The sequence below is a fragment of the Mesocricetus auratus genome, unplaced genomic scaffold (genome assembly GCF_017639785.1).
Source record: "Mesocricetus auratus isolate SY011 unplaced genomic scaffold, BCM_Maur_2.0 Super-Scaffold_100010, whole genome shotgun sequence".
NCBI lineage: Eukaryota > Metazoa > Chordata > Mammalia > Rodentia > Cricetidae > Mesocricetus > Mesocricetus auratus.
The window spans coordinates 26,455,791-26,469,825 of record NW_024429194.1 but is presented as its reverse complement, the minus strand read 5'-3'; the positions used below and the strand labels follow the sequence as shown (position 1 = coordinate 26,469,825).

Below are 14,035 nucleotides of genomic sequence, written 5' to 3'. Positions count from 1 at the left end.
TTGAGCAGGCAGCATGCTGTTGACTGGTAGGTGAATTGTGCCAAAAATCACTGTCATGTACTTTAACCTTATGTCTTGAATTACTATGGTAGGACTTAGTTTTACTGTGAGCATCAGGCTGTTGAATACACATTGAATTTCTATGTAGAGTTTAGTAATGGTTCTTCAAGTAAAAAGTCATGGATTTTAAAAACCAGCATATTCTTAAACATTACTCAGAGTCTGTTGAAAAACTGTAACTTGATGCTACTATGTAGCTGGAAGTAATGCCATTGCAAGGTTACCATTTCATCTCCACCTCCATAAACAAGTTCTGTTGTTTATTGTCAGCACCTTAGAAAATAGACGTTCATAATTTATAAAAGTCACATGATTATACGAATACCCTTATTGGACACCTATGTTAGGCAGGAATGATCACAAATAATCTATCAGTGAGATTGGGAGAAGCCTAGAAACTTCATGTTTTGTTTATTCTGTTACAGGTGGAAATGCTGGATCAGTAAATGCTAATTTTGCTCATTTTGATAACTTCCCCAAATCCTCCAGTGCTGATTTTGGAACCTTCAGTACATCCCAGAGTCACCAGACAGCATCAACTGTTAGTAAAGTTTCAACAAACAAAGCTGGTTTACAGACAGCAGACAAATATGCGGCACTTGCTAATTTAGACAATATCTTCAGTGCTGGGCAAGGTATCAACGTGTAAACAAAACAGATACTAATTTGTCTAAATTACATATGTTAAAATCTGAGACAATGCATTTCTCATTTGTATAGAAGTTATGTGCATATTAAATGTTTTGAGTAAAGGGTCGTTGGCATTTTTGCACATAAAATATCAACTATAAAATGGAAGATGTATAAGTTAATTTATAAGCAATGATTTTCAAAAGAAAGTAATTGAAAATAATTGTATTTTGTGGTTCTGTGGCTACAAAGGGCCAAAATTTTTCATTTACTGAGCTGATCATAGTGCTATTTTGTAATTTCTATCATATATGCATTTTGAACTATTTTCATTAGCATTTTGGTAATCCCCCCTTTTTTTTTTTTTTCTTTGAGACAGGGCTTTTCTGTGTAGCCTTGGCTGTCGTGGAACTCACTGTAGACTAGGCTGGCTTTGAACTTTAGAGATTTTATTTTTCTAATATATTTTTGTAGTAAGTTTTGCCCGTTAGACCAGTATTTCCCCTGTAACAATATATAGCTCAATGGAGAACAGTGGGGATGTGTCCTACACTGGATTTTGCATCTTGATCTCTAGCATTGTTTATCTCATCTCTAAATTGAGAGATCATAGAATTGAGTTCTTGAATTCTTGCACTTACATTTTGTGAATTATTCCATGTAAGGCATTTACAGCACTGCCTAGCACAGGAAGCACTCAGTATAATGTTTACTGTTAGAATTATCTCTTTTTTTTTTAAGGAAATCCCTGTAAGAATGGCACTTTTAGTAAATTATATGCCTTATGTTCATCATATAAATTTATGTGTTCATTTGAACAAAACCATCTGTCTTAGAGTTTTTTAAATCCTGTCCATTTTTAATGTTTAGATCAAGTCAGTGGTGGGTTTACCTGTGTTTCATGGCAAATATGGTTGGTGAACTGACAATATAACATTAAAGTTTTGGTGTAACTTCTTTGTTTGTTTGCCTCCAGGAGGTGATCAAGGGAGTGGTTTTGGGACCACAGGTAAAGCTCCTGTTGGTTCTGTGGTTTCAGTTCCCAGTCACTCAAGTGCATCTTCAGACAAATATGCAGCCCTGGCAGAGTTAGACAGTGTTTTCAGTTCTGCAGCCACGTCCAGTAACGCATACACGTCCACGAGTAACGCTAGCAGGTACAGCTTGTCCTAGTCAGCACTCCTGACTTTGACCTTTTGGTTTTCTATGTCTGAATAACATAGTTAAAAGGGACTTTCGTGGGGTTGTAACTTAAAAATAATTGACTAGATTTTTAAGTTGAAATTGAATGTAATTTGCTGTTTAAAATGTAACTCTTGAGTATTTGCCATATTCTTTTATCAAGTCTTAGAAATCTTAACTCCTTTTCACTCCTGGATGCTAAATGTACTTCAAAGAACACAAATTTCTAAATGGACAATTACATATGGATTGTACTCAGCACTTAATTTGTTTAGCAGTCTAGTTGCATATGTCAGTCTTAGTTTTTAGTCTGTTTGCACCAAATGGCACTGCCACTGTCAGTTCTCTAGCTTGTCATTGTCATTTAGTATTATAGACTGCACACGCACTTGTGTGCTCACACAGACCTTGTGGAAAGGAGTTCCAAAGAACAGGAAGAGTACATGTTTAAAATATCAGCCTTGTGTTAGATAAGGTTTTGCAGTCCAGTAGTCCAGGTTGGTTGTAAGTTCATTGTCCTGTGTCTCTGTCTCCAAAGTGCTTACAGACATGTACTTCCAAATCCAGAAGAGCATTAGACTTTTAACAACCATTAACATTTATGGAGAGTGTGCAGCATTGTAGTTATTCATTTCTGTAGTTATATCTACTTTATTACTATTATTATTTAGTTTATTTCCCTTTGGCATCCTTTCTAGAGGGAAATTCTAACTGCTTGAGATGGAACAAATTGACTCCAAATAATAAAATTTGGCATTATTTTGGCTTGCTTCATTAATATCGTCTGTGTTAAAGTTTTAATAATAGTAGCAATGTACTGTGAGGCCTGGAAACAGGAAACATAGATGAAATCCATGTGATAAATGGATTATTAATATTACATTGGGGTGCATTAGTGGTTTACAATTATGATCTGTGGAATGTTTGAGTTACCTAAGACCCCACCCTTTACAGTATCTCTGAGTTCAGACCTCCTTTTTCATAATTCTGAGATGCTAATTGATTTTTCAGTGATTGACATTTGTATTGATGTACACAAAATACAATAAGGCAGGAAAGCCTTGCTGCAGAAATTAAGGTAGTATCATCAGATCAAACCAGAGTATTGTGTTGCAACACTCTTTTTCTGATTTAAAAAAAAATGTGTCTCCTAATGTTGCCTGGGCTAGTGTTTGACTCATGATTATTACTCGTTCTTTCAATTAGCATGTGACACCATTTCTCTCTTTACCTTTCCAATAATGTTGATTAGTTTTCCTAACTACTATTCTTGGTAAAATTATAGCATTTTCAACCTATTAGTTTTCTATTAAATATATTTTCTATATGTTAAGTTGGTTATGTATCAAGTAGTTTGGACACATAGTAAAACATGGTTGTCTTGAAAGAAATTGACTGTTGTTAAGTTTGGCACAAACCACTCTTTTTATGGTGGTTTGAATTTGAGTATTTATTTGTTAGATATTTTTACAAACAATATGGTCACTGTAAAGACTACTCCTTATGCTGGGAGTGGTGCTCAAGGGTAGTGCTTGCCCAGCATGCAGGAAGCTCTGGATTTGATTCCCAGCACCATGAATGGGCACAGAGGTGCATACCTTTATTGCCAGAACCTGGAAATAGGGGCAAGTAGATCGGAAGTTCAGGGTCATCTTGTGAGGATTCAGGCATTACTCTGGCCTGCCCCTGCCACCTGGCAGAATGCACTCAGGTCAGCCCAGGGTTCCATGAGTACTAGTGTACACTCAGGTGCAAAGGACCCCTTTAAAAGACAGACCCCCGCCCACTTAACGCTCTCCCCCACCTTTCCTGCTGATTCCCTGAGACAGACAAGATTTTTCCTGTCTCCCTCTTCTCTTCTGTCCTCTTTCCATGTCTTTGTGTCTCTTTACCTCTTTTCTCTTTTCTTCCCCCTCCCCCTTTCTAATAAAACTTCTCACTTAAGCTCTGTCTGCCTGGTGTGTTTGTCGTGTCTCCCCTCCCCCAAAGTCACCCTCGCCTATCTTGGAATCTGCCATAGTCTCCCACGCAAGGAGACTATGGCAGATTCCAACCTTTATCTAACACATCCTACATAAAAAATTCCAGGCTAGCCTGTGCTGTATGAAACCTTGTCTCAAAAAAGAAACAAAACTTGTTGATGTTAGAAATGTGGGAAATTTGTGCATTCTACCGTAAACTTGAAAGTGAAGATGCAGTGAAGTGTGACTTAGTGGTGTGGGAAAAGTTCATTGATAGCTTTCAAGGTCTCCATTTCAGGCTGACCTTTCTTTAGGTGTCATATCAAAGAAAATAGATACTCTTACTTGTTAAGTATGTGTATTAGGGACATGTTCATCCTGTACTTCAAACAATTGATAATGTGTGTGTAGATTAGTAGAAATATACAATAAAAGTTATTTTCTTTTCGCTTTGAAAATACAGTTACTAAGTATGCTGTCGTGTAATGGAATCCAATCTCAGGTGCATGTTTTTTTTTTTTCCCCTCAATTTTTATATACTCCTGATTAACAAAGATGGCATATATAAACAATTAGTTACTGAAACTTCAGTGAATAATTCATAATGTAAACTTACCTTGAGTTATCGTTGAGAGCCGCAGTGATGTGTAAAACAGTTAATTTTTATGTGATTCCACATCTTGTAGGTAAATGACTCTGTTTCTTTATTAAATGCTGACTCTCGATCTCCTTTTCAGCAGTGTTTTTGGAACAGTGCCTGTGGGTGCTTCGGCTCAGACACAACCTGGTTCAAGTGGGCCTGCTCCATTTGGGGGTATGTGCTTTTTATAGAGAACATTGTTTTTAATGTGTTAGAAGGTAATAAGAGAGCAACATTTCACATTTCTGTCTTGAAAACTATAGTGAAGAATTTTTAAAATCTTGAATATAAAATATTAGGATTTTATAGCATATTTTATACTTCTTTAAAAGCTGCGCCTTCTACGAATCCATTTGTGGCTGCTACTGGTCCTTCTGCGGCATCATCTACAAACCCATTTCAGACCAATGCCAGAGGAGCAACAGGTAAGAAAAGACAGATCAAGGAATCATAACCATGGGTAAAGGAGTTTAATTATTCATCTATCATCTATTTTCTCAATTATTATAAAGTATATCTAAACATAAGCCCTCTTTCTGCTGAAGCGTAGTACAAGAAAAGATAGGTGAGTGAGGTCAGAGACACAAATGCCAGCTGAGTGTGGGGGCTTTTGTTTTTTTCATCCAGTATTTGGAAGACCGAGGCAGGAGGATAGTGAGCATGAGGCCATCCTGAGCCACATAGAAAGACCTTGTCTAGCTGGACACATGCCTTTGATCCGAGCATTCGGGAGGCAGAGGCAGAGGCAAGTGGACCTCTGAATTCGAGAGTGGCCTGGTTTACAAGAGCTAATTTCAGGACAGCCAGAATTATACAGAGAAACCCTTGGAAAAAAGACAAATGCTACTGAAAGTTTATGAAATTTAGGAATTTAGTAATAACAAGGAACATGAGAAGTTATATTTTACCCCTTCTGGCTGAAACTTTGGTTTTTCAGATAAGGAAGCAGGCAGAAGAACTTGACTGACAATAATAGTTCAGCTTGTTTGGTGCCAGAATGGCTATTAGTCATTCATTATTAACAAAACATTTCATAAAACATCCTGTGAGATTCTATCAGATGAGTGAATTTTGTTACGTTAACTCTAATTAAATATTTCTAGTGACTCTTTTCAGGATTCCTATATTATGTTTCTTTGGTTTTTGTATTTCGTGGGAGCAATGGATCATGCCAGGGTCCTCCTGCATCCTAGGCATGCACTCTGTTAACTAAACTATATCCATATTCATTTTATCTCTCACTACTTTTTGCTTTCATTAATTCTTCCTTTTTTTAATACTTGTTTCATATTCAAGCCATTCACATCATTCTCATTTAATTTCTTCCAGTTTTGTTTTGCTGCCATCGTCTGGCAAGGCATGTCAGCAGGTGTAAGTGTTGTGACTAGCTAGCCATTCAGTCTAGACTCCATAAACTTTGTAGATTGGAACTAGAGTTTTAACCACAATTATAGCAAGTGTTGATATGAAGTTTTAAGAGTATATCATTATAATGTATCTAATCATTAAGAATTAGTAATTATGATAAATGTCTTTATCATTGGCAAGACTAAGAATTATGACAGTAGAGCTAGCATGATGGTGTTTCTTTGTAAACCCAGTGGTGAGAGGCAGAGGAAGATCAGGAATTAGAGACCAGTCTGGACTACTACAGGGAGAACCTAGACAAAGGAGCAAAAATTAAAAATTGTGATACCAGAAGTCAGAATGATAAGTATTGTATTTCATTTCCACAAACACCTTAATCATAATTTTTTTTTGGATTTTTATGAGACAGGGTTTCTCTGTACTTAATCATAATTTAAGTATTTGAAATTTATCAGATTTAATTTTTAAGAAATGGTTTGTTCAGGGCCTGGTGAGGTAGCTAGATATGTAAAGGTACTTCTCCCCGATGCCTCCTGACCTGGAGCTCACACGGTGGAAGGAGAGAACCAACTGTCCTAATGTGTGCTGTGTTAAAGTTGCTACAACACATGGTTTGTAGAGGTATCAAAGAGGAGACGTTCAGATTGCACCTTGTGTGAGAGTATACTGACTTAGCTCCAACTAAATGCTGTGTTTAACTTGAGAGCGTGAGCAGTGCTTCCTGGGCAGTCAGGCTGTTTGAAGTCAGATGCTGTAAGTCACCTTGTGTGTTTGTGTTCTGTGTGTACATCAGAGTTCAAAAAACTCCCTACACCCCTTTATTTTTTGCTGTTTTCGAATAAGAAAGTATTTTAAGAGATAAGATTCTACATAGAATATGTGTGTGTGTGTGTGCGTGTGCGTGTGTGTACATACATACATACATACATATTCTATGGTGGATGTAAGCAATATTTAATTTTGAAGTTTATTAGAAAGAAAATATTATCTCCAAGTTTTTATTTCAAAATAATTTTGTTGCTTTTACTTTTTTGCCTTTTGTTTTGTTTTTGTTTTGAGGTAAGTTTTTTGGTATATAGACCAAGCTGGCTTTGAACTCAAAGAAATCTTTCTGCCTTTGCCTTCTGAATACTGGGTTTAAAGGCATGTGCCACCGTGATTCCTGGCTATTTCAAAGTAATTTTTGCATTATAAGGGGTTTTGGATGTATCACACTGGCTATCTTTCTTAGGTTATTATTGGATTGACTAAATTGAAACAGACGCCAAAACTATGGCACTGCAGTTGTTTGACAGATCCACTGTCCTTAGGAATTTCCAGGCCTTTGTAGCACGTGGATTCCTGGAGGGGTCTTTCTCTCGTGTTAGCCCTGTGAAAGGCTGTTCTGAGATAGCTTTAGAAGAGCAGTGTGTGACAGACAGTTCTATCCTCTTGAAGATTAATAAATAAGTACCGACCTAGGCTGTCAGCTCTGTTTCAGACTATAGTATGGTGGTGCTAAATACTGGTTAACTGTCACTGTTGACTGAGAATTTTTAAAGTAGTTTTATTAGAGAGAAACTGGGGGGGTGGTGCAGTTGGGCTTGTGAATGCCTATAGCACTTGAGTGGAGGTCAGAAAACAACTTTGGGGATTAGTTCTTCCTTTGAGGGATCTAAGGATTGAACTCAAGCTTTTGTCTGCTGAGCCATATTGCTGGCCTTGAAAAGTTTTAAAAGCAGTATTCAGTGGAAAGAGTTCTGTGCCTCAGTAAGTGCATAGGGGAAATGCTGAGAAAACACAATTTAGCAAGCATTGCTGATGCAAGACTAGTTGAAGCCTTTACATTTCTAAGAAGCGAGTTAAATGTATTGACCAAACTGTTTATCACAGAACGCCTCTTTGTCAGCCGTAAAAACTTTAAAAGTGTGTGTGTGTGTGTGTGTGTGTGTGTGTGTGAGAGAGAGAGAGAGAGAGAGAGAGAGAGAGAGAGAGAACGAACATGCACATATCCTCACATGTGTCTCTCTTTACTTGGTCTGGGATTACAGGCCTGTGCTACCATATCTGATAATACCATATGAATTTTTGCCAAAAGACAGAGAAGTGATTACATCGGTTCTAGGATTGAACTCAGGACTTCATGCTCGCAGGAACTTTACCAATTGTACCACCCCTTCAGCCCCCTTCTCAACATTCTGCTAAATTTAGAGCACAGAATAAAATCTGCTTAAATTGGCAAGAAAGTATTTCTTGCTTTCCATATAGTATATTAACTCATTATTTACTTAGTTTTTATAGCAGCTCTTTTGGAGTACATGGGTCCTATTATCTCTGTCCTTCCACCATCCCTTTTGCAAACAAGGAAACTGAAGTTTACTTTAGTTGCCAACATCACAGATGTAGGAAGTGGCAGAACCATGGCCCAGAGTTTTTCTCTTCTGTCACTCTGTGCCTCAGAATGGTGAGTGAAAAAGTACTCCAGTCTAAAATGCATAGAAATATATTTTAGTAATAGCCCTAATTCAGACTACTAAGCAGCACCAGAGCAGAGCTTTGTAATGTAAGTCTTTCTTCTGTTACATACATGCATGTAAGTCTGTCCTCCTGCACATGAGGTGAGGTGTGAGGTGTGCACAGGATGCGTTTCTCCATTCTGTCAGTCATGACTAAGTGGGCCAGACTCACCTTCTCATTTTGTATGTTTGAATTTTCTTCTCATAATTTTTACCTCATTTAAATTATTTGGATACTTCTAGTTAATATCTTGATATATAAAGAAAACTTTCTGCTGTTATTTAGGTGCTTTGTTCAAGACTTGGAGTTTCAATTGGTAAAAAAAAACATTATTTTGTACATGTCTCATGATGCTTGTTGTGTGTGTGGTGTGAGTGTGTGTGTGTGTGTTAAAATAAGGTTTCATGTGGCTCAGGCTGGCCTTTGAACAATCATGATTTTCCTGCGTACACCTCTAAACTGTTGTCAGGACTTAAAGTGTGTGCCCCCATACCTGGCTCTTAGGTTATAGTTATATCTTTACATGATAAAACAGACTTAAGATTTCTTTTGTTTGGAGACAGAGGCTCACTCTATAGGCCTAGTTGATCTAGAATTCATTATATAGGGTAAGGCTGGTCTCAAATTCAGAGATAATTTCCCTTTCCTATACTGGAATTGAATGTATGGGCTGCTGTGTCTGGCTATGAAGGATTATTTTTAAGAATATATTTCATCAGTTTTTCTTGACTTGGTATTTATTGTTCTAAGCTTTTAAAAATGACATATTGCAATGCCATGAATATAATTGAAACAAGAGGTCTCTGTGAATGAGTTTCTATCGTATATACATGTGACACCCAGTGGGCAACACTGTTGTAACTCTAGAGCTCTTTAATGAAACTAGTTACCTTTTACTTTAACAGTAACTTACATAACTTAATTGACCTTGCTCTCTTTATGGCTTCCCATAAGGCCTTTCTGGAGCAATGCATTCTCAAGTGTTCCCTCACGCTCATTTTGGTAGGTGGCCACAACTAGATTTTTGTGGCAATTTGTCTAGCTGCTTGTGGAAGCTTCTGCTAGTGTTCTGGATCCTTGCATGTGAAATTAATTTTTTCCATGTTTTAATATGGAGTGGGCATGGATGTGTGGCATCAAGGTCATGTTGTATTTAAAGTAACATGAAAATCCTATGTAATGGTTTATGTTTTAATACTGAAAAGCATTATTGCTTCCCTCCATGGTCACAGTAGAATAATAGCTATTTTGATTCTGTTTCTTACATTTAAATTCATAGTACTTTAAGTGATACTTTTTGATGTACCAAATCATTTTCCTGCTTTATCTCATGGAGTTTTGTTTTGCCCAGCTGCCCGAGCTTCGCTTTGAGTGCTCTCAACAGTGACTTGTCATTGCATCAATGCATTTTGTCTGCGGTGAAACCCTCCTGTCTCCCTTGCAATGTGCTCAGGCTTTGTGTCATTCACTTGCTTCCCAATAGCCTGTTCTTCTTTCCTTCTCTTCTTTCCCCACCCTGTCAATTAGTAAAGACATAAAAAACAAAAACCTTCTGTAGTCTTACTAGGTTCCTTGAGAAAATTTGCATTGTCATAAACTTTAGGATTGCTGTGAGTAACGAACGGACTTTTCAGGTGGCTTTTAGGTAAGAACATTTTATGAAGTGCTCTTAATATTTAATTTCTTTCCCTTAAATCAGTCACCTTTTGAAATCAGGAAATTCAATAAATAAATTGATATGCTTTTACAGTATTACATTACTGTCACTTGTTTCACGAAGTCCCTCCCTATAGCGAGCATATCATTGGATCATGGGGAGCTTTCTGTATTTCTTACCAGTTACTCACACAGCCTTCTGCTATTGCATGTCTTTAAAGTGGAAGTTTGTTCATAAATGTGCTTGTTTGTGTAACTAGGGTCTGATGTAGGCATGTCACATAATACTGGTGATTCCCACATAGATTCCTGCTCATGCTCTACTCACCAAGCAAAGCAAGCTGAGGAGGCTAATAACATGGACACATGACCCATGTGCCCAGTAGTCTTCATGTCTTCTAAAAATGCCCTTTGCACTTCTTTTCCAATCTTCGTGCATTTACCCTAACTTCTGAAGCTCAGTAATCTCAGATATCCCCCATTCTTTCCAGAGTTGTGAGATGGGGGTGTAGAAGTATGTGTTTATATGTGTGTGTCTGTGTCTGTGTATTGTGTATATATACATATATTAAGCTGTATATATACACACATAGGACTTATTATGTCTTTATAATTGCATTAATGTTTTAAATAGAATTTTTTTCTGTCTTTTGCTGTAGTTTTGAATGCCCTGCCTTTTACCCTAGTTGCCCTACAAGTCCTATTATTTTTAATGAACTCTTTTGAAGAGGTCTTAAATTTTTTCTACAGAAATATGAACCTTAGTAATTAAAGTTTGGTTGTTGTTTCAAATTAGATATAGGAGAACAGCCTCAAAGCCAGGATGTATACTCCTGTATACAACAATCACAGTATGACTGGCTTCTGAAAGCCAGCTAGTGTTTGACTTTAGATAACTTCATACGGAAGATTTGGGGCGGGGGGACTTCAAACGATAGCTTTAGTAATTGCTTTCTGGTCACTGCATTTCTGAACAAAATTTCTTAGGTTATGTTATAGTTAGAGTAGACAGTGCTAATAAGTACTGACTTTGTCAGGGTTTGGGGTTTCAAATGCCCGCACTGTGTCTTGGTGTTTTCAAGGTAAGTGCAGTGTATTCCACACTGTTACCTGCTGTGTGTGTCTTTGACCCACCCTTCCTTCTTTTCTTTTTGCCAGCGGCAACCTTTGGCACTGCATCCATGAGTATGCCAGCAGGGTTTGGCACTCCTGCCCCATACAGTCTCCCCACCAGCTTCAGTGGCAGTTTCCAGCAGCCCGCCTTCCCAACCCAAGCAGCTTTCCCTCAGCAGACAGCTTTCTCTCAGCAGCCCAATGGTAAGCTCGAACATTTGGCCAGCTGTATGACATCGGTGCCTTTTACATAGGGTGATGTTAAGTGCTTGAGACTGTCTTAAGATTGCTGTCGTCTTATGCACTGAGTGTTGACTACAGAAGACAGAGCCTTGGCAGTTCAGGCCACACGTTAGAAGATTTACTGTGGTTTTGTAAATTTCCTTGACCGTATGTTAGGAAACACCAGTGACTGTAAGGCCCTTCTCAGGCCCTTGTCTTCTAAGTCTATCTTGTGTTCTCATATGTTCTTGGTTTGAAATGGAAATTGTATTTTGTGAAAAATGGTTGCTGGTGTAGGTGTATGTTTTAGATGAACACTCTACATGGGTGACAGTGCTGCACTTGCAGCTTGTTTTTTAAGAGCCTAGGAGATTCACTCAGCCTTTCTTCTTACCTAGTTTCTTACTTGCTGAAGTTTGAAATCCATACATTTCAAGAATGTCCTTTGATCTCACACATTCAGTAGTTAGGAAATACAATGCATAGAATAGTCATAAATGATGGTGAGTTTCATAAGAAACACTGTGGTGTTGTGGAGCATCCATTGCACATGACCCCTCTCAAACAGTCACTCATTCATCAATCAGTTAAATCCCTGAGGTCAATGACTTACTCTGGGCTGAGTTAGATTGTTTCAGAGCTCTGAGGCTCTTGGTACATGCCACAGTGAATTTGTTCTGGTGTCTGAAAAGACAAAGACCTAATGTTGCATTTCATGTTGCTATCTGGTAAGAATTTTTATGAAACTTGTAAGACTGGGAAGTCTCTTGGTAGCAGTGTAACTTATAACTGGCGTTTCTCTTATTTTAACAAGGTGCAGGTTTCGCAACATTTGGACAAACAAAACCAGTAGTAACCCCTTTTGGTCAAGTTGCAGCTGCTGGAGTGTCTAGTAATCCTTTTATGGTAAGTGGATTTCAGTTTTAGCACCTTAAAACTAAGTTGTATTTTATTTTTGAATTAGGGAAAACAGAATGTGACTATTCCGGCATACAGCTTAGTGTTCTGTTAATATGATGACATAGATTTATGTATGGCCCTTATAATGGCTGTAAGAAGTTAGTCATCAAAATCTGGATAACAGATTAGTTATTTTATAATGTGAAATACGTGCACTCTTGTCGGAATTACACTTGGAGAAGCCATTGGGTTTAGGGAAAAGGAGTCTTAAGAATGGGATTTTTTTAAAATTTGAACTTAGAGGTACTTTTAAGTGCCAGGTTCCTTTGTAGGCAGTAGTCAGGTACTGTATAAACGAATGGGTAGGAAAGGACAGTGTAGTCTGTGAAAAGAAGTAGGTGGTTTATAGTTTGTTAACAGCAACAATAAGGAATGAATTGCCAATAAACAATTATTAACAGAAGTTTGAATGAAGTTATAAATTTAAGTACAATGCAATGCTTTCATCTCATACAAACATCACTTCTGTTTATTTTTTTTCCATGTGTTTTTCCAATAGACTGGTGCACCGACAGGACAGTTTCCTACAGGAAGCTCATCAACCAACCCTTTCTTATAGCCTTACACAGACACTGTACTGGAACGAACTTTTATGTGATCATTACATCTCTCCGCCTCTTGCACTGTTGTCTTGTTTCACTGATCTTAGCTTTAAACACGAGAGAAGTCTTTAAAAAGCCTGCATTGTGTATTAAACACCAGATAATACGTGCAAAACAGAGGGCTCAGCAACAACTTTTCACTTGTGAATTGGCAGAAAAAGGTAGCGGCATCATGTATGTTATAAATTGGCTAATATTAAGTTATTGCAGATCCCACATTCATTATGCTGCAGTACTGTACATATTTTTCTTAGAAATTAGCTATTTGTGCATATCAGTATTTGTAACTTTAACACATTGTTATGTGAGAAATGTTACTGGGGAAATAGATCAGCCACTTTTAAGGTGCTGTCATATATCTTGGAATGAATGACAAAAATCATTTGAAGCATTGCTTCTGGGAAGTTCAAAGTCAAAATCAGAAGGTTTTATTCATTCTTGAATTTTTCCTTCTAAAGAGCTCTTCTATTTATACATGGCTAAATTCTTTAAAGATGTGAAGGGCACCTGTCTGCGGAATAAAGCTGATCATGTTTTGCTACAGTTTGCAGGTGAACAAAATAAACATTAGAAAGTATGCTATTGTTTTTGTGTTCTTGCTGCAATGCCTTTACCAAAGTGGCCTTAAATAATGAGTAGTGAGTTGAGAACATCTTGAATTCTTAAAGACTTCTAGTGACTAACTTTTTTTAAAAGGCCATGTAGAAAATTTATTAAAACTACTAGGACTGCTATATTCAGGACTGTGACAGTGGAAAAGCATTTAAATGTAGCTTGTCAAATTCACCATGCTACTTCTAATTTCTCTGCAACTTCTTAATTTTGTGAAATCTGTAAATATGGAGAATTTGCATGTATGTGTATTTACAAATATTTTTTAAAGATCTTGAATTCTCAGACTGCAAAAGGCCTATTTTAACTAGTTTTTTTTCTGTTCTCCATTTTAACTGTCTTTGAATGTATTGGAAGCAGACATGCATTGACTGTGACATAGTTGCACCTGAGTTTTTTCTCCTCCCCTCATTTTCTGGACAGACTGATAACTATCTATAGAACATTTGTTTGTTTGTTTGTTTGTTTAGGGGTAAAGAAACAGGAACCCAATGTTACCCTAAAGTGATGAAATACTTTGTGTAAAAAGGTAG

General features: G+C 37.4%; 1 protein-coding gene across 10 annotated transcripts in view; it reads left to right on the top strand.

The window, feature by feature from the left end:
• The window catches only part of Agfg1 (ArfGAP with FG repeats 1), a 48,954-nt gene extending 35,487 nt beyond the window's left edge, over positions 1–13,467 (top strand). For 3 of the 10 annotated variants that reach the window (XM_040753193.1, XM_040753201.1, XM_040753198.1), the window contains 8 exons: positions 486–695; positions 1,667–1,847; positions 4,571–4,647; positions 4,806–4,898; positions 9,292–9,339; positions 11,152–11,310; positions 12,143–12,234; positions 12,788–13,467. In XM_040753193.1, the coding sequence (XP_040609127.1) occupies positions 486–695; positions 1,667–1,847; positions 4,571–4,647; positions 4,806–4,898; positions 9,292–9,339; positions 11,152–11,310; positions 12,143–12,234; positions 12,788–12,847 (920 nt within the window). In that variant the 3' untranslated portion in view covers positions 12,848–13,467. The remainder of the gene's footprint in view (positions 1–485; positions 696–1,666; positions 1,848–4,570; positions 4,648–4,805; positions 4,899–9,291; positions 9,340–11,151; positions 11,311–12,142; positions 12,235–12,787) is intronic. The other 7 variants (XM_040753196.1, XM_040753202.1, XM_040753199.1 and 4 more) reach the window with 4 other exon arrangements.
• The last annotated feature ends 568 nt before the right edge of the window (positions 13,468–14,035 follow it).